General features: G+C 32.4%; 1 protein-coding gene across 3 annotated transcripts in view; it reads left to right on the top strand.

The window, feature by feature from the left end:
• mRpS23 (mitochondrial ribosomal protein S23) overlaps window positions 1–24,314 on the top strand; it is a 73,708-nt gene that overhangs the window by 23,385 nt on the left and 26,009 nt on the right. For all 3 annotated transcript variants that reach the window (XM_035376498.2, XM_035376496.2, XM_035376497.2), the window contains one exon: window positions 12,561–12,722. In XM_035376498.2, coding sequence (XP_035232389.1) covers window positions 12,561–12,722 — 162 coding nt within the window. The remainder of the gene's footprint in view (window positions 1–12,560; window positions 12,723–24,314) is intronic.

Below are 24,314 nucleotides of genomic sequence, written 5' to 3'. Positions count from 1 at the left end.
TCTCATATCATTGGTATTCAAGAATGCTCTTGAGAAAGAGGGACCTATATTTGGTCACTAGTGTACACTGTGCCAAAAAACAAAGGGGGACAGTTCTATATATCTCGTTCTGCTGGGCTGATTGAATAAGTCCAACTTGTGACTTTTATGTCTCAAAAGCACGACTTAGGATATGTATTAGATTTATATATAGCATTGTTTTAATATAGGTATTTTGACACAAAATCAAACTTTTTCTGAAATGAAATACCAATTTTTTTTTTCTAAATTTTAATTCTACGACTCAAATGATGCCAAACTGCCAAGTTTTGTAAAAATTGCTGTTCTATCTGCTAGCTCATTTCCTTTTATACCTGTATGCCCAGGGACTCAGCAGTAAAGAATTTCACAGCCATTTGAGTCTGTGTAAATGTCATGCGTGATCTGTGAGTCTGTGTCATGTGTCATGGGTGAGTCTATGTAAATAATAAACTTTTTCTGCTGTAACTTAGATATGAAAGTAAGATAAACAGCAGTTAATTCAGCGCTACATACAGAGAAAGCATCGTGCAGTCGTTTGCCCTCAGTATGGTCTCCAATTACAAAGGATGCTCCTATGTGATCAACTCTCTTGGAACCATCTGTATATACAGGAGTGAAAGTGCTATATTCATGTTTGTACTCACGAAAAAGGCTGCCTATATACAATCTCACTACTATTATCCTTATGAAAATGATTGAAAATATCAAGAAATTGAATTTACCGGCTATCCCAAGACACAATTTGAAGATGCTTTACTGTGTGGGCTTTTACATCTGACAAGCCGTATTTTTCCATCAATAGAATGGAAGAACGTTAAGAAGCCGTGCAGAAAATAAGAGTTTGTAACAGTCATCAAGTTTATACATCTGGAGAGGAGAGTCCGATTGCAACATTATACTGAAATACTGACAAAGTGACAATTGCTCTCACCTTAACTGAAGTGAAGGTTCATAGCTATCAGCATATAGGCTGTGGATAGGAGATGCCCTAAAGGCTCCAGAACAAATTCACAGAGCCTGGTGATGGATGGGATCAAGTTTTATTAAAACAGAAGGACATGCAGATCCATATACAGTTGAGCCGTAGTCTAATCTGGAGCATACAAGCGTTCTGTATATGGGAAGGAGAGAGCAACATTCTGCACCCCAGGAGGTGTTTGCTAAAACCTTTAGCAGATTTACTATTTTGAAACATTTCTTCCTTAAATATAAAATATGGTGAAGGAATGTAAACTTATGGTCAAACATTACCCCTAGAAACGTTACTTCAGGACAACTGGAATCGGAGAGCCTTGAAGATGAAGATTGTGTTTTTTACAAAAATGCATGCAAACGGTCTTCTGTTTTGAAAATATAAATCCCTCACTATCCGATCACTTTTGAATCCTGTTTAGAGCAATTTGCAACTGTCTCTCCTTGTATCTCATATCTGCACCATGACAACTTACCTGCAGGTTATCAACATATAGTAAACCTGGAATGGAAGGAGGAAATTCTTTTAAAACAGAGTTCATTCTTATGCTAAAAAGAGTAACACTAAGAATGCAGCCTTGTGGCACACCCTCTTCTTGACAAAATACATCTGAAAACACTGTGCCAATTCTTGAAAAAAACTTAGCCTTCAAGAAATTCCCTATGAAAATTAGCAGGTTGTCACACAAGCCACTGTTGTAAAGGTCACATAATATACCATATCTCCATGCCTTGACATAAGCATTTTAAATATAAAAAAATATTGACACTAAATGGTTCCTTTTGACGAAGGCTTTACGGATAGAGGTTTCCAAAAGGAGCATATTATCTGTGGTTGTTCTACCTTTGTGGAAACTACTCTGACATGGCGAGATAACTGTATTTTTTTAAGTAATGGACTATGCGGCGGTTTAACATTTTTTCAAATACTTGTATGAGCAATTGGCCTGTAGTTGGAGGGATTTTTTGGGGTCTTTCTCTGGTTTAGCTATGGGGATGACAACAGCTCTCTGCCATGCACTGGGAAAGTAATGTTTCTTCCACACTTGATTGAAAAGGGTGAGAAGGACAGCCAATGACTTATAGGACAGATGCTTCAGCATATGATAACTGGCACCATCTGGACCCGTGCTTGATCTGTGTGTCTGCATCGATTCTCTTCTTAGCTCAAACATGGAAAATTTGCTATTATATGGCTTGAAGATGGGAGAGTTGAACTGAATGGGAGTTTTTTTCAGAGCATCATTTAACAGAAGGAAATGCCGGTGGGTAATTGTTGCCACTAGAAACGGCAGCAAAATTCTTACCAATTGCATTCGCAATTTTAGAGGGTGTTATTCCAGACACATAAGACATCCACTAATCCCTCTGGCTTTTCACCTCACTCTTCTTGCATTACCTTTCTTTCATTTGAAGGCTATGAGATTTGACAAAGTGGGATGCCTATGAAAATATCCCCAAGCTTTACTCTGTTCTCTAAGAGTTTGTTGACACTCACAGTTCCACCATGGCTTTGAAAATTTAACTTCCCTGATGTCATTGGTATAGAAGCTATAGCTGCCTGCATTTTTTTATCAGTAATGGCTTTCACTGCATCATCGATTGGCACATCTTTTACCATCTCTTCTGTGAGCTCTGCAAGAGCTGAGAAGCACTGCCAGTCTGCCCTCTCAAGTATCAGTCGAGGAGATCTTGACATGGGGTTTGTACCTTGTGGTGCGAGAGGGACTAAAAGAGGAAAATGTTGTAAAGATCGCTTCCAACACAAAAGGTGCAAAAGGGCAAAAGAGATGGTGAACAGATGACAAGATCAAAAACATGAAAAGTCCTTGTAAGTTTATGGAAGTAAGTATATTCTCCATTATTGAGGAGACAAAGAGAATGATCTTCAATCATTATCTCGATTTGTTTACCTCGAGGATTAGTATCCTTATTCCCCCAAAGCAAACTATGGCTGCCTATTATGACAAAAGGTTCAGGCAGTTACTCTATTAAACTATCCAAATCCCTTTGATCAATGTAGATATTTGGAGGGAAATAAACAGAACAAACTGAAACCAAGGTCCTTATATTTATTTGGATGGCAACAGCTTGGAGGCTTGTACTTAAAGTGAATTGCTTGGGTAATCTTGTGAGGCAAGGAGGCTTACACCTGCACAAGCATGTTCACCTATAAGATTGTCTTTCCTAAAAATAGAACCTTCGAAGTTTAGTATGTTTTTCTGGTTTCAATATAGTTTCCTGCAGTGCCAAAACTACAGGATGATGCAAATTGATCAAATCTTTGATTTTATCAAGGTTTTGGTAGAAACCATGACAATTCCAAGAAACGAGGGTGACCATTATGTCTGACTTTTCTCTTTCCTATACTGCATTTTGGTTTTACGTGGAAGTAAGTTCTTTGGGGTGTTCAAACCCTCTTCCACCTCCATCTCCCAAGTGAAGATGATCAGAGCTACAGCTAGAAAACGAGCTCCCACTTATGTTCCCATGAGGCTTTGATGCTTCCTGTTTTCCTTTATTTCCAAAAAGGTTTTCCTTTTACTTTATTATATTCTATTGTTTTTATTGAATGTTTCGTTTCTGCGCTGTATTTGGTTGTAGAGTTTGGACTGCCTGCTTATTTTGTATGTTTATTGTTTGGGTGCCTATGGATTTTAAAGATTTTACTGCCTTTGATCCAATTTTTCGAGACTGCGACTCTGCTACTAGTTTTCTCACTTCTGCATACGGAATATCTCTAGTTATTTTCATATTTGGAACCTCCTTCTCCGACTTCCATTTTGAGCAAAGTTGAGAGAATGCCGTGTGCTCTCCAATGCAATTTGCACACAGTGGGCTGGTGTTACAATTTTCACTGTCATGGCCTTCCACAGAGCAACGTGCACATGTGAATTTGCCACGAAAGGACATTTTTGAGTGGCCAAATCACTAACATTGTAAACATCACAAGGGTTTAAGTATGTAAGGCCTGACAGGGCAGTTTAAATATCCGCTCTTAATACTTTTTGGCAGATCAGGCAAACTGAAAGTCAGGATTATGTGTTTTGTATTTGTCAACTGACCTTCTTTGCACATCTTGATCCGCCTTGCTGCACAGACATTCTGATCACACAGCTCTGAGACAATTTCTTCTTCTAAGACAAAGAGAAGGTCAGTCTCAGATATAACTCCCTGACTATAATTCAATGATTTGTCTTTTGATACATTGATGTTGACTTGCCCAAGTTTTCCGAGTTTAAGAAGGGTAGCAGATTGAGCTGGAGAAACTGTTTCTACTAGATCTCCAGATTGCAGTCGCTTTATTGTTTTTAGCTGGCCAATAGTCACTTGTATATGTTTTTGTATCGGGAAATGTGACATTTTTTGAAGTTCGCCTTTTGAGTTGGTTATCACAAGGAATCTAGGTAGAGTGTCTTTAGAATTTGTATTCACATTCATTTTTACTTTTTTTTGATGAAAGACAAGCTTAATTTTTTTCATTTGAAGAAGAAAAAAGATTAGGCCCGGCAAATTCACCCACAAGGGGACACAGATTCCTGCGCCAGGGCTAACTGGGTCTAAAGCCCCACAGTCAGCTTTCCTGAGAGCTTATCTCCAAGCTATTGACACCCATGAGCACGACTAAGGTGTATTCCACTTAGCTCAAGCAGAGGCCAAAGCTGTGTGTTGGGGTAGTACCTTACCCCTCAACTACCAGGACCCTCTTTCCAGCAACATAGGCCTTCATGAACGACAAACACATGGGCAGTTTTCTCGCCACTCAAAGACTAGAAACAAGGGCTGTTCCAGTTCCTCACGACAAGCCCCCAACCTCCGAAGAGGAAAACCAGAAGGGAGAACGGAAGGGGAAAAAGTTTCAGTTCAGAGGAGAGGAGATAAAAGCGAGGATAGATCACTGGTGCTCCAGGATCGTAACAACTATCTCACCAAGATGATGATCCCCTCAAGGGCTAGGATACCTCGGGATTGCCACACCCGTACTCACAAAAAGGGAACCCCTGAGGGGCTAGGCAGATCAAGCAAAGATTATTTAAAAGAAAAGATCTTTCAGATTTTATTAAAATTTTTAACAAATGCTGTCAAATGGAACCCTCTTATCAGAAGTAAAAAATGTGGTTTATGTGCTTTGTTAAAATTATTTGAAAGAACGAACGATGGACCTTTTTTCTTCTCATGCATCAATGAAAAAAAAGAAGAGTAAGTTAGGTAACTATAAATTAAGAATTCCACTAAGTGAATTATTCTTGCCGCAAATGGAAAAAAAAAATGCGCCTATATAAATTTTTTAATTTCTCATTAAAAATTACAAAATTTAGTATCTAAGCATAATTTGAGTTATAAAATCAAAATATGAAAAAAATACATATGTTAGAATAATTGCTATATATAAATCTAATATATATCGTAAGTTGCACTTTCGAGACACGAAAAATGCGAATTTGAATTTTGTCAATCACCCCAGTAGAACAGGAGATACAAAACTGTTCCATTTTTTGGTTGATCTTTAGATTATGGTAACTTTGCGATTTTTTGGCGAAAATTTGGCGACCAACTCTCCGACAGCAACCCTCTATTTTTTTTTTCTCCGCCGCCATTTTGTCTTCACGAAGTAAAGACATGTTTCTTTTCTTTTTATCTATTGAACACTTCTTCCAACAATCTACTAGCCGAATTACACTTATGCTAGCAATTTTATCTAACAAAACTGCTTAATCATGACAAATATTCACTGCAAAATTGGGAAAAAGTGCACAATACCATACTCCTTACGCGTTTTTCAAAATAACACATAAACCATGTACACGTCGACTTATTTTTACTTAAAAAAAAATCCCAGAATTACACAAAAATGGCATTGCACACACTCTTCACTATATCCATGTACACTGCTTTTTTCTCATAAATTAGAAAAATTTCACGAAAATACATGACAATTTTCTGAATCTTTAAACCCGGTAAAAAGAACATATATGAAATTACCTGATCGCGAAAAAGTATATACCCTTTCCAAATATGAACATTTCCACATATAAAATAAATATAATATCCAAAAACTTTTACCTCTAAATTATCTATTATATTATAAACGTCACCAACAAATTCATACCACAAGCATTACAAATACTTAGTGTCAAATATTTAAATTATTTCCATGCACGTTTACTTCAACTAAAACGTATACCAAATTCCTACAAACATAAAATTCACAAAATAACTATCATTTAATTAAAATATCACTAAACCATGTACACGTCGACTTATTTTTACTTAAAAAAAAAATCACAGAATTGCACAAAAATGGCATTGCGCACACTCTTCACCATATCCATGTACACTGCTTTTTTCTCATAAATTAGAAAAATTTCACGAAAATGCATGACAATTTTCTGAATCTTTAAACCCGTTAAAAAGAACATATATGAAATTACCTAATAACGAAAAAGTATATACCCTTTCCAAATATGAACATTTCCACGTATAAAATAAATAAAATATCCAAAAACTTTTACCTCTAAATTATCTATTATATTATAAACGTCACCAACGAATTTATACCGCAAACATTACAAATACTTAGTGTCAGATATTTAAATTATTTCCATGCACGTTTACTTCAACTAAAACATATACCAAATTCCTACAAACATAAAATTCACAAAATAACTATCATTTAATTAAAATATAATTAAATTCAAAAACACTACTTAAAATATAAATAAGCACATACATTAAATTAATAAAAATTAGCTTACAATCCTAATTACTTTAAACTAAATCATTGCTAATAACAATTTTCCCAATAATATCATATTAATTTATTTACTCCTTACATTTTTAGAATAATGCATAAAAATAATATCCTCAAATGATTAAAAATACTAATTTACCTAATCTTCAGAATCTTCATTACGTGGCACGCACACTTCCACTATTTCACACAACACACAATGAAGCTTAATACAAAATAATATAGTACTACAGGTTTCCAAATTCCCCCCCCCTTTTCCGATTAAAGAACTGTAATTCGGCTATTAATGTCACATGACATATCCCATGATCTCTCATTTTCCTCACACAAAATAATGCATAATCGGAACTGAGTACTGCTCACATTATTAGCAAAGTGCCAGGTAGTAACCTTTATCGCCTCCAAAATGTCGCCAAACTACCAGTTACCATATTCTAAAGATCAGCCTTTTTTTTTTTTTTTTTTTCCAGTGCACATTTTAAGCTATAGACTAGAATGTCTCCTACCCCTTGCTGAGTGATTATCTAAAGGAAAAGATCTTTCAGATTATATCAAAATTTTTAACAACTGCTGTCAAATGGAACCCTCTTTTCAGAAGGAAGGGAAAAAAAACTCTTCATTGTACCCTTAAAACAGCAAATAATGCACAGATGACATTTACAGATATTAAAAAAGTTGAAGCTGTTGCGGACAGCCGTGGTACACATTTCATGCCAAATAATGACATCTGTTGTAGCTAGCTGGTTGTGCAAAAAGTGCATAAAATTACATGTTTAGGACTTATTAATGCAACCCAATACACCTAATGTAAGGTAGCCAACACATACTAAAACTTTAGAGTATGTGCAGAAACACACGTACAATGTAAGTAAATAATTTTTTTAAAAAAATTTCCTGTTCTTGGAAATTCGTATTTTTTCATATCTTACAAAATGTACAGTAGCGGGAAATGGGAAACACATTTTTTTGGAAATATAGTTTGCTTATATAAGGAAATACTGCTTTTTAGTAAACATGTCTAATGTACAAAATTTCTCCCAAATTAGATTTGATTATTGGTTGCCTAAATCTTCCTAAAAATTTCTCTGTTACACCAATTACTTCAAAGTCAGCTTATTAATATTCTATTCCTTTTGACTATATAAAATACAAAATATTTCAATTTTAAATGAAACTCTTAGTGCTGGAACTCACATTACCAATACCAGTTATTATTCCATTGGATGCTGGCATCCAACTAGTTTACTTCCAGCAAACCGGTAACCAGAAAACTTTCTTGTTGCATATCATTTGTTTTCCGTAAATTAGCGTTAAATATGCTGTTTTTAATAATACAGTCAAAAGTCGTTAATCCGGACTCGTCGGGACTTCGGCGATTCCGGATTATCGATTTTTCCGGATTATAGATCATCAGTTTAAATCTGGTAAGATGGCATGCAAAAATTACAAAATTAAAAATATGAAACCGTAATTTATGAAATAAAGAACAATTATGATCTAAAGGGTATCAAAATTTACAAAAAGAAAAAACTTAATATTTATTTGTTTACTTTATTAAACATTTCCTTCAATGTAAGTTGCTTCGTTTCATGTGATAATACTTTCTCTTTAATTCTATTAAACAGACATAATTTCTTGTTTAGTTACAAAGTTCCGCTGTTCAAGTCCTATAATTGCTGTGTTGAGAATACCGACTAATTTGTCAATCGAAATGTTTTCGTTTTCAATAACCTCTGGGTCACTTTCTTCACTATCGGAAGCGAATTATAATGACGAGGAACTTGATTTAAATCATATCAAAGACGGAGTACATCGAGATGAAATACTAAACTTAGTACGGAATTATAATCCAAATAAAATAAAAACATCTGCTCTGAAGATAAGGATAGTGTTGACAGATCAACTTCCAATCCGCGGTGTGAAATTGATAAACAGATTTCGGATTTCAAAACATACTTTCGCTTTGTAGATACAAATTACATATTAGTAAATATATATTGGAAATTCTATTTGACATAATCTTTCTAATCTATCATAATCTAATAATGACGTTTCTGCCCCCCCCCCTCTGCCGTTTCTGCCCCCCCCTCTGCCGCAGAGCAGCGTGAAATTGATAAACAGATTTCGGATTTCAAAACATACTTTCGCTTTGTAGTAAATATATATCGGAAATTCTATTTGACATAATCGAAAGTTCAAGCTTACTTTTATAAAATTGCTCTAACAGTCTGCAAAAAATAATAAGCCGGATCCAATTCGAAGATTAAGGAACAACGCAATCTGCAACATTAACTGAATTAGATAACTTTAGCTTAGCGTATAACTCCGTTACACATTAAACGCGCATGCGCACAAACATATTCGCAGCCGTAAGGGTCTTACGCGCTCTCGTAAACGCCTGTGCGCATGCGTGAACGCGACGCATGCGCAGAAAGTTTGTAGCTTTGATGTCCGGATTATAGATCATTCCGGATTATGGGTGTCCGAATTAACGACTTTTGACTGTATTTGGCACTTTCTTATTGTCTGCACCCCAACAAAAATTTTCAAAAAAATATTCCTGAGGCAATGCAGTATGTCTCCAAAATAGTTATTTGGAACGTATGCATTTATACAAGTTACAAATTAAAACCAATTAAAAATTGCATTTTGATTTAAGAAATATAATATAATGCTGCTTAATTGCACAGGGTGACCAGTTTCTTAACCTTGTGCTGGTGTCCAACAGCAAGTACTACAATACAACTGATTCTGACTGTCTGTGCCTTTGCATCCAGATAACTAATATTTTTTCATATAGTTTATAAAGTTTCATTTAAAATTAAAATGTCTGATATTTTACATAACTGAGATGCAAAATATTAACATGCCAGCTTTGAAATAAATGATGGTTTGATTTTTAGTAAGATTGAAGCACCAAAGATTACATTTAACTCAGGAAAAATTTTATGTGTTGAATATATTTACTAAAGAGCAGCTTTTGATGAATATATTCTTTCTAATTCAATTTTTTGACATTAGAGTTAAAATACTAAAATGGGGAAAAGAAAATTGTAATCTTTAAATAACTAATTGCTTACTTTAGTAGATGTGCACTTTTTCTCTTTTTCTTACCATCTCTGAATCATTTATTCCCCTGTGTGACCTTCCAGTGTTCCTATTTTTTGAAAAGGTATGTGAATGAGCTGTCACAAATATTAGCACAATAGATGACTTGATTTATTTGTATATGGCAAAGTATATGAGGGCTATCTGCTTAAGAGGAGAGATGCTTCATAGAAGCCTTTCTAAGAGAACTGGATTATATTCACATTATATATGCTTGCAGAACAGAATATTGAATCAAAGCCACTAACTCATCTTCCTGGATGATTTTCTTTCTTTGGTCTTGTACTAGAGGTATTAAAAAAAGTTCTTGAGTTAGCATTTTAAAAGAGGTGAACCTAGGCACTCGAAAGAAAATTTTGTGTAAAAAATGCTTTTCTTCAAAAATGCATCCCCCTTTTGTCTGGAAGCAAAAAAAAGGGGGGGGGATTAAGAAACTTCTTTTTATGTATAGAGTAAATGATGACTTTGAACATTTAATCCTCCTATGTTTCAGACAGAGATGAAAATTTATCTTTGCTGATGAGAAATCAATTTTAGATGGATGTCACATTAAAGAGTATTCAATATAGTACTTGTTTATATTACCAATGGTGTAAGAAATAAATTTATAACTACAAATTTTCTAAATCAAGAATGAAAGAAAACTGTTGGCAGTCATATAAAATATGATGAATCAATATAAACTATAAATCGGGAACTGCTTTTTATGTACACTATTGATTAGAAATCCTTTTGATATTTTATGTGGCTTTATTATAAACTTTTTTATGGTTTGTATGTTAAACTTCAGTTTTTAAGAACAAGATACATATTGTCAATATTTTTATGAGAAAAATTTATAATTCATGTATAATAGTAATATTAAGATTTAAAAAAAAAAAATCTTATTTTTTTTTTATTTTTTATTCTAAAACATTTTAAAGAGTTACAAATTATCAACATTTCAGTGATAAATACACTGCTTTTCAAGCAAGCTGTTCAGCATGCAAAAGGAATAATTCAGTTATCATTAAGTGATATTTGATAGCTAATACTTTTATAGTATAAAATCAATATCTTACATTTTAATTGTAAGTTTTCTATGAAAATTCAATGCTACTGCAATGAATATATTAATATACCTAAAACAATATATTCATTAACATTTAAAATTTCTGTTTACTATTTAAAATATTAGGTGGTACTTTTTTCTATGGTTTTTATTTTTTCTATGCTTATTTTAGACTTTCTTTCAAAGCAAATTTGAAAGTAATAATTAAATAAACATCTACTGTTACATTGTTGTATGTGTGATTGGGGTTAAATATTTATTGCTTCAGGCTCCTGACAGACTCTGAAAATGTAGTTTGCTTTATAATGTAATGTAAATGTTTCAAACATTAAGAAAGGATGTTCTTGATCTTTATATAGATATTGTGCTCATATCCATAATATACTATACAACTAATTCATTTTGATGGAGAAATAACAACTGTATTATTATATGGTTCATGTAGTTAAATCATAATGTTTTATTTTTATATCTTGTGTACTTGCATGTTCCTCCACCCCTAACATTTTAAGCTTATGATTTAGAAATTTTTGAATTATGACAGTAACATACAAGATATGAATAACTAGGGAAGTACACTGTGTGAGTAAAAACAGTAGTTTTGAAAGCATTAATTATAACTAACCTCTTTAAAATATTGAATGCATTAATATAGCTATTCTTATGCATATTTTAATTTATTCAGTTCTTTCTTTAACCCTTTGCGGCACAATGTGTCCAGTCTGGACACACCTAAAAATTTCCTTCTGTACGCACAGAAAAATTGAATGAAAAAGGATTTATAAGTTATTATAGGTTACTCTGAACCTTCTTTATTTATAGTAGATGGTAGCTCAACACCAGTCCATATATTTTAGCCACGTTTAGTTTTTTAAAACCCTCATTTTTCAAAGAAACCTTCCAGATTTTTTTAGGGTATAAAAGAAATTGTTTGAAAAGAAATTTCTATGTTATTTTTTTGGTAATTTCTATGTTATGCTAATCTCCTTATTCTATATTAGTTTTAAATTTTTACCTTGAAATCTTGCCTAAAATCAAACGGTGAACACTAGGTGTGCCCAGACCAGGCTCACCGATAATCTAGGACAACTGAGAGTCTGTATTCTTAGTTTCTCCGCATCTCATCGGTCAGTTCATTGACAACAATGCTCATTTCAAGCACTCTTTTCAAAGCTCTATTCAATCAGTGTGCCACTTTGGGCTCACCCACAGAATTAAAACGATAAGTGCTATCTTCACAAAATTTTACTTGTGTACTCCTCTAAGCCTGATTAGACTGCCTACTTTTTTTTTTTTAATCAAAACTCCGACTTTAAAAGGTAGCTTGCCGGAAAAGGTTAAACTTCCTCACAGAAATGCTGTACACTACATAATTTTCTCCTTTGATTTCCAAAAGATAGAAAATATGATAGGAATATGCAATTAAATATGCTTTATCAATAAATAGATAGTATAAGAATTTTTTCATTATGATAGGGAACTAGGAAAAAGCTATTATAGTATCACGTAATAAGAATCAGATTTATTTGTGAAGAATTTTGCTTTGTTTTATAGCATTCTGTTGACATTTTGACATAAAAATTGTTGAATTAATATTGTGCTTTAACCCCATCCAGTGTAATTATGGCTAAGATTCTTATTTATTATATGTTACAGAATAACAGGTCTTTTGAAAACAGGAGCCATGAAAGAACAGGATAAGCCAATTTGGTATGATGTATATAAAATTTTCCCTCCAAAATATGAGCCTGCATTTACTCGAGCTGCAGTGGAAAAAGAAATTAAACCTATATTTTATCCAGAAGATAATATAAGAGGGTGTGTATTATAGTGTGTGTATGTGTGAGAGAGAGAGATGATAATGTAATTCATTGCAGATAACTTGATATTAAGTAAGTGCTTGACTGGGAAAGACATTAGTTATTCTGAAGTTGTGAGTGATTGAAGTTAGATCATTGAAATATTGATTATGTAATAAAGATGCTGAAAACTTTTGAATAATTAAAAATCACTTAATAATCCAAACATATCTTTATTACTTGTTAATTACTCTAAGGCACAGCACATCACAATGGGAAAAATCTACGCACCACAGTTTTGATTATAACATGTTACATTTTCAACAATGAATAGAAGCAGCCAAACAAAAGACATTCTTTAGCTAGCAAGTGTAGGCAGGAAAAGAGGAGGTATAGTTAGTTGCAGTACTATTTATGAGCTTAAGAATTCTTTGTTTTAGTTCCAGATAGCGATTGGGCCAAAATTCACAGCAATGTGGGTAATGCAAGGAAATTGCAGATGCTTTGAAGGGGTTGTGCTTTAACTTGAAAATTAGTAATTTAAAAGTCTGTTTTCAATTTGTTCAATTAAATTTTAATTTGATAGTGTATTTTTCTTATTTTGATATCTTGCACACACACACATATATGTGTAAGATAAAAAAATATGAAAGCAAACTTCTAATTTTAATTGGCTATAACATCTTTTATTTTTTATTTAATTTGGAGACTTCCTCTCTCTATCTTAAAAATAGCGCTATAAGTCTAAACTGCATCATTCAAATTAATCATGCGATCTTACATAATGCTTAATGCAGATGCCTCTTGCCCAATCAAATAATTGTAAATAAAAACTTTTTTGACTCCCTCCCTTCTTCTGAATTGCTGCGACACTTTTGTTTAAGCTTTCCTCCTGGCAAGACGCTTTGTGGCTACTTTCTTTGTTCACGGAATATGTGCTAAGCTAACACAGATGTGGAGTGCATAAGATGCCTGTCGGGATGTGAACTAAATATTGTGAATCCAGAATTGTTTTCCTCAATAATAAAATTATCTTGAATCCGGCTATGTCTGCCTTGCCAAGTTTCTTCGCCATGCATCTATTACATCACCACTAAGTTCTAAATCATTCATATCGTGTCATTTAGCCGCAGTCTTAGTACATAAATATATATAATTACAAAACAATTTTTTAAAAACAAATATAAACATGACTGGTATTTTAACGCATTAAACTGCTGAAAAATTATCAGTAAAGCCATAGAGTAAGAAATTTAGAGCTAATCTTTTACAAAAACAAAAAAATTGAAGTTCATAATTATAAATTTCAAATAATCCTTGGTCTTTGTGAAAAATTAGTTCTAATTTTCTTACTTTATATATGTTTGTATAATAATAATTCTAAGTAATCAAGTAATTATGAGCAATTTTTGCATTAAAGCTGCTATTAAGAAATTAGTAATTTATTATTTGAAAAGTTTTTAATATATCATCTCCAAGGAACATAAATTTATTAATGCAATGAATCATTGGAATAGATTTCAATTTTCTGGTTTAAAATAATATTTCATCAACTTTAAAAAATATTTTTACTGCAATAGAAATCTAAATAACTTATACTTAAAGTATTGACTCAAATTTATTTCAATAATTCATCTCATTAATTAAATTTATGTTCCATGGATATGATATATAAAAAACTTTATATGTATATATATAATATTTTTAGATATTATTAAAAAATTTCAAAGTTTGTGTAATATGTGCAACAGAAAATAGAACTTACGCTTTTGAAATTTAATAAAAGTTGTTAAAATATTGTTACATTGTTATTTAACACATTGGCAAAAATCAGATAAAATACTTTGTCAGGCCATTTTTTAATTCTAGTGTTTTCTTGTCTTGTTTATCCTAAAAATTTCAGTACCTAGTCTGAGTATACTGTTATGAATATTTAATAAATATGTAAATAAACAGATAAATAAATAATAAATATATGAATAAATATTAATTAAACTTAAAGCATCTAAAGTTAAAATTAAATTGTAATCAAAGCAAGGAAATTCCTCAATAATATTATTGCATTTCTGTACGGTAGTGATGCATAACCTCTTTAGCAGAAGGGTCACTAACAGAAACGACTTAATTGCCATGCCGAGGGCCAATAGCGTATGGAAAAAATTGACATGCTATGCTATTGGCCCTCCGCAATAGCATATGTCGGGTGAGGGGGGTTCAGTGCAATAATTCACTTAATTTGCAATTCGGGCATGTACCATATCAAATCTAAATTGATTTGGAGACCATTATGTACGAGGGTAAGTTAAAAAATAAGTTTTCCCTGTCGACTGTGGTCAGAGTTGTGTATGAAAGTCAAAAAATAGAATGAGACATTAAAGATATGACATACCTTTATTTTATTATTCTCTTGCGAGTACGTTGAGACATTTGTCATATCGCTTGATAAGCTTCAAAAAGTCTTCCAAGAAAAATTCACGCTTTGCATATGGAAGAAGCGTTGAACTGCTATGGGCGAAAGGCGACACAGCAGGAAAACGCGCAAGTCACCGATACACCATTGGGTAGAGGTCGCTGCAAATCAAGCAGATGGTGCTGTTGCAGTGCCTGCGCAAAGCGGAGACCAGCCTCTCATTTGAGCCTCGGTAGGTATGGAGAGAAGGTGCGTTTTGAATTTGTGGTCAAAGGAGGAAGTGAGAGCGGTTATCTGCTATGAATGGGCATGTGGAGTATCAGGAACAGAAATTCATAACTGCCTCGTGGAAGTGTATGGGCCAGGTGTGATGTCGAAGCAAATGGTGTGGCGATGGTGTCGCACATTCAGTGATGGACGTCAGCAAGTGGAGGACATACCGAGAGCTGGACGGACGCGCACGACCACTACACATGCAAATGTCAGGAAGGTGGATGATATGATTAGAGCGAACTGTCGTATCACCATTGATGAAGTAGCGGAAGAACTTGGAATTTCACATGAGCGAGCTCAAAACATCATCCACGACATTCTTCGATACAGAAAAGTGTCAGCACGATGGGTGCCCCGACAATTGACCTCAACACACAAGGAACAACGCATGGAGGTCAGCCTGGAACATCTTGTGCGTTACCATGAAGATGGCAATGACTTTCTGTTTTGGATTGTGACGGGGGATGAAACGTGGGTCCACCATTTCACACCAGAATCGAAGGCCGCATCTATGGAGTGGAAACATCCGTCATCACCTGTCCGAAAGAAGTTCAAGACAACTCCTTCTGCAGGTAAAGTGCTCCTCACAGTTTTCTGGGACACCCAAGGAGTTTTGTTGCTGGACTTTTTGGAGGTTGGAACCATCAATGCTACGCGCTACTATGACACCCTGTCGAAATTGAAAGAGGCGATTCGGAAAAAGCGGCCTGGCCTTCTCACATCTGGCGTTCTGCTGTTGGATGACAATACCAGACCACATTCGGCGACGGCAACGCAAAAACATATTGCAATTCTTGGTTGGGAGTGCCTACACCATCCGCCATACAGTCCTGATCTCGCACCAAGCGACTTCCATCTGTTTCCGGCTTTGAAGAAAAATCTCGGGGAAAGGCGCTTTGGAAGCAATACTGAAGTGAAACAAGCCGTTCAACGCTTCTTCCATATGCAAAGCCCTGATTTTTTCCTGGAGGGCTTTTTGAAGCTTATCAAGCGATATGACAAATGTCTCAATGTACTTGGTACCTATGTGGAAAAATAAAGGTATGTCATATCTTTAATGTCTCATTCTATTTTTTGACTTTCATACACAACTCTGACCACAGTCGACAGGGGAAACTTATTTTTCAACTTACCCTCGTATGTATGTAAGCAAAAAGGGATGAGGTTTCCCTTTTCCCTTGCATGTGCTACTGGAGCCAAAATACCCAGTTCAGCTTGGAAAAAAAAAAATAAATAAATACCGTTTATGCTTGTGCATGATAATTTATGCATGTATATAAATATTTTAATAAAAATCTTTATAAGTTAGCCATAGTTAAATACATTAGTGTGATGGTTGAGACTGGATTTTATCAACAATTTTTTATATATTTGGTTGAAAGTTAGTTTTTGATATTCTTAAGACAGATTGCAAGTGTTGATCTGTCAGTTTATTTCTCAATTTTGACTTATTTAGATTCATAAGAGAAAATGTTCGTTCACATATAGAAGTGCTACCAAAATCTGCTTGCATTATGCATTATTTTTTAAGCACAAAATTTCGGCAGGTAGAGTTCTATAAAAGTCCAGAATATCTGAATCACAGAATCTGAATTTGCATAAGTCAGAAGATCGTAAATAAGTTCTATTTGAGCATCTTCTGGAGCATCTTCAACTATAACAGAAAATGGATTCCTGAACAGTTTAAATTTAACCTTATGCAACTCAAAGTCTGCAAATCGCTTTTCAAAAGAAATAAGTGGCCTCTTTATTTAATCTGAATAATCCAGTTGTTTATCAGGAAAATTTTCTTTGAGTTTCTTCAGGTAAGGAAAATTGACAAAATTTTGACAGCTAAGCTGCTTTGAGAACAGCTGGAGTTTTAGTTTGAAAGCAGATACTGCATTGGCCAGGTGAATTGTTTTTTTCCCATCAATAAAAATGCTAAGTCACACTTGAAAGATGGTTCCTTTAACATCCTAATTAGCTTACCATTTTCTTCAAGGAATGGTATTATTTCATCAATCAAATCAGCAAACCTTTTCAAAGCCTCTCCACGGCTCAACCATTGTATTTCAGAGTAATATACGATATCACTATGTGGTGCATCTGTGTGTTCTAGGATTTCCTTAAATTGCCTGTGGTTTAAACCATGTGAGCGAATAAAATTTATTGTATCGTGCACTACTTTCATTAAATGGTCAAATTTTAGTTCTTTTGCACATATGTGTTCGTGGTGTGTGATACAATGATACCCAAGCAAATCTTTTCCTCTATCATCCAAATGGTTTCTCAGTAGACTCACTAGGCCATTCTGAATTCCAATCATGGCTGGAGCTCCATCAGTAGTGATACTAAAAAATTTGTTAATATTAAAATTATGCACAGAACACAAATTTAAAACTGAGGATAAAATATCAGTTCCAGTTGTTCACCCCTTCATTGAACTCATTCCAACAATTTCTTCAATTACTTTAAAATTTTCAGAAATTCCTCTGACAAACAAAAGAAGCGACGCGCTGCGCAATGAACTGGAAGTTGATCTGTCAACACTATCCTTATCTTCAAGGCAGATGTTTTTATTTTATTCAGCTTATAATTCCTTACTAAATGTAGTATTTCATCTCGATGTACTCCGTCTTTGATATGATTTAAATCAAATTCCTCGTCATTATAAATATCACGAATGCACATCAAATAGTTTTCTGGTTTCAATTTTCTAATTTCGACTATGCATAATGTATGCTTTACGCATGCGCACGCTGAAAGAAATATGTAATAAAGTAAGCAAATAAATATAAAGCTTTTTTTTTTTTTTTTTTTTTTTTTTTTTTTTTTTTTTTTTTTTTTGGTTGTACATTTTGATACCCTTTAGATCATAATTGCTCTTTATTTCATAAATTACGGTTTCATATTTTTAATTTTATAATTTCTGCATGCCATCTTACCAGATTTAAACTGATGATATATAATCCGGAATCACCGAAGTCCCGACGAGTCCGAATTAAATACTTTTGACTGTATCAAGTGTATCCAGAATTTTCAATTTTAAAACACACATTCAAGATGTTTGGAAAAAATAAAACATTACATTGTGCCAAATTGACTACTAAGAAAAAATAATAAAACTTTACATTATGCAAATTGATCACTCATAAAAACAAATTGGTCAAATAACATTATATGTAAATCCGACATTCAAAGGCAATTAGAAATTAAAGAGCAAAACAAATATATAAATCAAATTATTTAAACAACACTATAAAATTGGGTGGTCCCTGATTATGCGATCATAAACCTTTAATACCAAGATAACGAAAAACATTTCAGAAGAGTTTTCTATAAATTCAGTATTCTACAAATTTCTAAAAATTCTTTTCAGAGGAGTTTCTGTAAATATTATAAAATCTAATCTGAGCCTTAAACAGCTAAAAACTGAAAATCTGTTTGAAACAAAAATTGAACAAAATGTAAACTTACTGAATTCTAAAGATGACCATCGTTTTCCAAACTGTGTTCCTTGTAAAAGAAAGTTTAATTCAGGGCTACTCTGGAGAAGCAAAAACTTGTACCCCTTGGGAAAAGTATGGGACAAGTTTTAAAGTGTTCAGTAGCAGAACAAAGTATTTTAACTTGTGTTCAAAATGTCCTATCTTGTTAAACTTTGTGTGTGTGGGTACAGTTTGTAAAAATTATTACTGACGAGGAGGGTGATTGTCAACTCCAACATGGCGGCAGAAGAAACTTTCTGAAAGATGCTGTCCTCTGTAAAATCTTAAAACATGAAAACAAAACTGTCTTAAAGTTGAGGAAAAAGGAAAAATACAGGTTATAAAAGATAAAAAGTTTTCACATAATTGAGGTACAATACGTCTTTAAAACTAGAAGCCCCATTTTTTTAGTAAAAGCAAAATTTACCAGTCTATTTAAATTGACAAAATAGTAGAAAGATAGTACAAATAATAATTAAAAGGAAAAGAAACAAGATCTTTGTACATATTTACATTAAATTTCTTGTCGTAGTCATCCAACTATCACCTCCAATTAAGATTTAAGTAATAATTATCATTTCACTTTAGATGAGAAATTTTTAAAAAATTACCACCAGCTCACAAATCACCACCACTTGTGGCTAATGTAAATTTAACAGAAAATAAGAATGTAAAAAATCACTAATAAATTAAGATATCTAACGACTGGCCCCTTAGCTTAAATGCTGTATCGGCTTCACAGAAAAGCTGAACCTAGAAATATCAGTATAAACTGAAAGGTGTCTTAACACTGACTAGAGAGCTAAATTCAAACACACAGCATAAACTCGGAACTAAGTCCATTACTACTACTCATGAACTCTTGAAATACATCTTAAGTACTGCTTCTGAATCACGTTTAGATTAGAATCTACATCATAACAAATTTGCATTCCGGCAGGAAACTGAAATCAAGAGGGAAAGGAAAAAAAATTTTAAATAATTGGTTAGAATAAAATAAAGTCTTTACATCATATGACAGTTGTCAAGATAAAGAATTTTATGTCTGGATGTTGTAAACTTGATAGTGCATCCTGACATGTATCATTTATAGGTCCCTGCCTGCAGGACCTGAGTTTTCTGGCTTTACTTAAAAAAACATTTTATTGAAAGTCAGTTTTTATAGAATTAGTGTTTATTAAAGCGCATGGAAGCATTTTTCTCTGATTTAAACTAAGGAAATAAAATTATTAAATATTCTTCAAAAGTTTGATAAGGGTAGAAGTATATTTTGGAAATGCACTGTAATAATAAAAATAATGAATTAAAAAATAAGGATTTTGCAGTATTTTATAACAAAATTGAAAATTGAGAGTTTTCATTTTTTTCCCTATAAATTGTTATTTTTGAAGCATAATTTATCTCCATAGTCCCTTTATACAGATGGAAGAGAGAAGAGGAAAACTATGTAAGTGCCTCTTTTGAACATTTAAATAGACTTTTATAAGATGACTGTAAATCTGTGGTCCAACAAATGGTGAGAAACCGAGTAACATTTAGCCATTTATGTACAACAAACAGCACACAGTAAAAATATACAAATAATGCATTATAAGTAAAGATCAGTATATGTATTTTGAATATATTTAACATTCTCTTAAAATAAGATAATAAAAAACATTATATTTTATAATTGAAAAAAAGCAGTACTTCTCATGAATTCATAGAATAGGGAAATGCAGATACATAAAATGTACTACCTAAAGAAAAATTGGTCAGGTCCATTAAAACACAACTGTAGATCTCCAGTATATTATTTTCTTTAAGTGCCTCTTGCAATGTTAACATGAAGTTGAAATGTCAGTGGTTTAAACTTAGGAGATAACAATGTTGATGATATTGTAATATCTTCTTATTTAATAAATAACTATATTTATTGTTGAAGTGGCAATGTCATATTTGTATTATGTAACCATTGCTCAGCAAAGTGAGAAATTGTTTTAAAATTAGAATTCTGAAGTTTTTACCAGCCAGTAGTAGTATGAAAGTTTTGCCACTAAAGAATTTCTTCAAATTATCTATCTCTGGGAACTAGAAATAAAATTTATGTTCTAATAAGAAGATTGCCTGTTTTGTCAATTACTGCAAAATACAATATATAGAACAGGTAAGCCTCATGTGAGTGTAGAGTTAATGCTGTGTGACAACATTTCAGTACAGCCTTCAAAAATCACTTCATCATACTTCAAGATAATTGCAAACTCTAAAAGAATTATTGTTAAAATTTTACACAAACAGCTTTATCAGCATGCTTTTAATATGATGCTGACCAGCAAAAGATGAGAAATTGAGTATAATTTAGCTATTTTGTATACAACAAACAGCACAGAATAATAGTATAAAAATAAGACAACAAATTTTGTGGTCATTCAGCTTATTTATTTAATTATTTTAATTTTTGAATTATGCATGCAAATTAATCTCTAAAAATTCTCTATTTTTCCTAATATTTTCCCCTTAAGTTTTGGGCTATTACTCACAGTATTTTTATATTGTAATAGATAATAAAATCATTACATTTTGCCCATTAAAGTTATTTGTTTTTGTATAGCCTTGTGTTTGCCGTAGATTTTAACCAAGACTGTATTGATTTTGAAGACTAGCTGGTACTGGTACAGGGCCCTCATCATGAGGAGCAAAGAAATTAAAAGTAGGGAGGACCCAAGTCAATTTTCAAGCCATTTTTCTCACCTAATAGTAAAATCGATGGTTTGATTCTTAAAGATTCCATTTCTGACTTTAATTTTCAGGGAATTCATAACATAACTTGTGTGGTTTGTTATATATTGGCCAGACTAAAAGAGCTTTAAAATGTTGTATCAAAGAACACAAATCTTATGTCCAAAAAAAAAAAAAAAAAGGGCGGAAAGAACCAGACAAATCTTTAATAGCTAATTCATAAATTTTGACTTTGGGTCTAAAAAAATTAAAAAAGCTTCTTCAGTTGATGAATTTGATTTTCTTGAAGCTTTTCTCATTTACAGAGGATATAATGTGTATAATTAATGATTTAATTTCAATTCATTTCTTCCTAATGCTTTTAAAATTCTGTTAAATGTTTTCATGTTTCTTTTCTATTTCTGATAGTGCTTCCCTCTCGTTTGCTTTATTCCTTTGCTTTTGCAGCTTTAGCTCCTCCCTTCTTTTGACTTCTTTGCTTATGATGAGGTACCCTCATCCGTTCGCGCTTGAAGTTGATTAGAATCTTGGTTAAAAATCTACACGTAGCAGAAGTTTGTTGCTTTGTTTAATTTTATGTTTTATTTTGATGTGTTTCTCTTCTCTCTTGATTTTTACATATTTGACTTGTGTTCATGTTCCTATTAATTATTATTGGTTAGTGGATTGATTAAGGCAGGGTACTTAAAAGCTGTTTGAGAGAAAATGCTCTTGTGCAGTATTTTCTAAAAAAATTGGATTGTATGTATGCTTTACATGAAAAAAAATCAAGAATTGTATATGCAACTTACTGGGAATAGAACAGGAAATCTGTTAATGAGTAAAATCAGATGGTCTGATTTGTTATGTAATTTTAATTGAAAAGTATAAACTGATAATGTTACATTCACTTATCTCAGTTAGAATATAACTTCAATAATTCAAAATTTTTAAACTGAAGTTTTACTACAAAAAAAATGAATTCAGAGTTAATGTTAATTTTCTACCTGAGTTAATTTGTTTTAACTTGGCTTGAACTATTCAGTATATTAGCAAAAAATAAATGAATAAAATAATATATGTAAATAGCACCAAATTATTTTCATTTTCCTTTCTCAAGAAGTCAGTGTCAACAGTTATCCCTGAATCATGCCTTAGAGATATCAATTTGTAGAATCCCCAGATGTGCAGTGATAATTTGATGAATTCCCATGGTGTTTTTGGATTATTTAAAAATTCTATAGTAAATGAAGTCTTTTTGTGAGTATTTAAAAATATTCATAATGAAAAATGTAGTTTATTTCTGAAATGCTGTGTCTATTTGGAATAAAGCAAAACTGAACACCTTCCATAAAACTATTCCTTGTCTCAGACAGTAAGCTCTCAGGTCAGTGTTTAATGTTATATTTTTTTAACAATATGTATGTTAATACTTTCAAACATTTTCCCATTTTTCCCATGTTGAGGGGGGGGGGAATAAAAAGACAAAAGGAAACATTTTTTTTTATCTTTTCTTACTACTTTTAAATATATATTCTGGTGGTATGAAGAATTTTTTTACGTGAGGAGGGTCCAAAATGTGATTCTGTATCACTGTCAGCAGAGAGAATTTCATAATACAAATATACTCTTAAAAATCAAAACTTTTTTTTTACTTCAGTCTTTTATGTGTTTTAATAATTTTCACCATTTATATATATAAAAATTTATATCTTTGTTGTATGAAATGTTATGTGATTTATATATATGTATATGAGTATTTTTATAGAATCTCAAACGTTTTTAGGCATGATTTTTGGAAATTTTTTAGTATTTCAAACTATCGGTTATTCACAATTTTCCCATTTCCTTCATTTTCAGTTGAATGAAATATATGTGGAATAACAATGAAGAAATGCGATAATCTAATCCTGTCTTTAAATATTTGTCTCAGATGGAAAAAAAATTAACGGATGATCCAGACAGTAAATTCACTATATATTTAATGTATTTTTTAAATTTTAATTTGAGGTTCTTTGTATACAACTATTGGTAACTTATATTAAGTAAAACCTTGTTATCTATTTACATTGTGGAAATTTGCTAGAATTAGCAACATGTAGTAAAATATAAAAAAATTGTGGTCGCATTTGAAGGTTTTTATGAATACATCATGAAGTCGCTTAGATATAACAATATTTAGTGAAATATCACCTAATTTGCTTATTCAAATCTTCAGTCTTCAATTTCTGTGATTAGTAAGATAGAAGTTATGAGAAAATTCTGGAAATCCTGATCCTTTAGACTTATCTATAAGAGTCCTATAGTTACCTATTTTATTGCCATTGTTAAGGGAGAAGACAATCTGAATAGTAGCTTTTGATATCCAGGTTCTGGATTCTGTGTGTGAATTTTTCCATGTTTTTGTATTTTTTATTGTGTATTTTATAATGAAATTTATTAAATTTGTGCACTTTTTGGGGGGAGAGCTGCTGTATTTTTCATGGTACAGGTAGTAGTATATTATATTTTATTCTTCTTCTTTATTAGCTCTGTTAAGTATAACCTCTTTGCAATTTTAACAAATATCAAATTTTCCTTACCATCAGGTTAATAATTCAAGAAATCAAGCGCTATTCTCTATCTTACAGTATTATTAATAAATTTTTAATAAGAAAAATTCTAATGAAATTAGATTTAAAATTTGTAATAATAGAAATAAGTTTGGTTAATTCTGAATATTCAATAATTTACATGAGTATTCTCAAATGTTGTAGTTTTT

The sequence above is a fragment of the Stegodyphus dumicola genome, chromosome 5 (genome assembly GCF_044657685.1).
Source record: "Stegodyphus dumicola isolate Sdum_Otavi_A_Nest chromosome 5, ASM4465768v1".
Lineage (NCBI taxonomy): Eukaryota > Metazoa > Arthropoda > Arachnida > Araneae > Eresidae > Stegodyphus > Stegodyphus dumicola.
The sequence above is the reverse complement of the archived record's forward strand: the minus strand, read 5'-3'. Positions and strand labels throughout refer to the sequence as shown.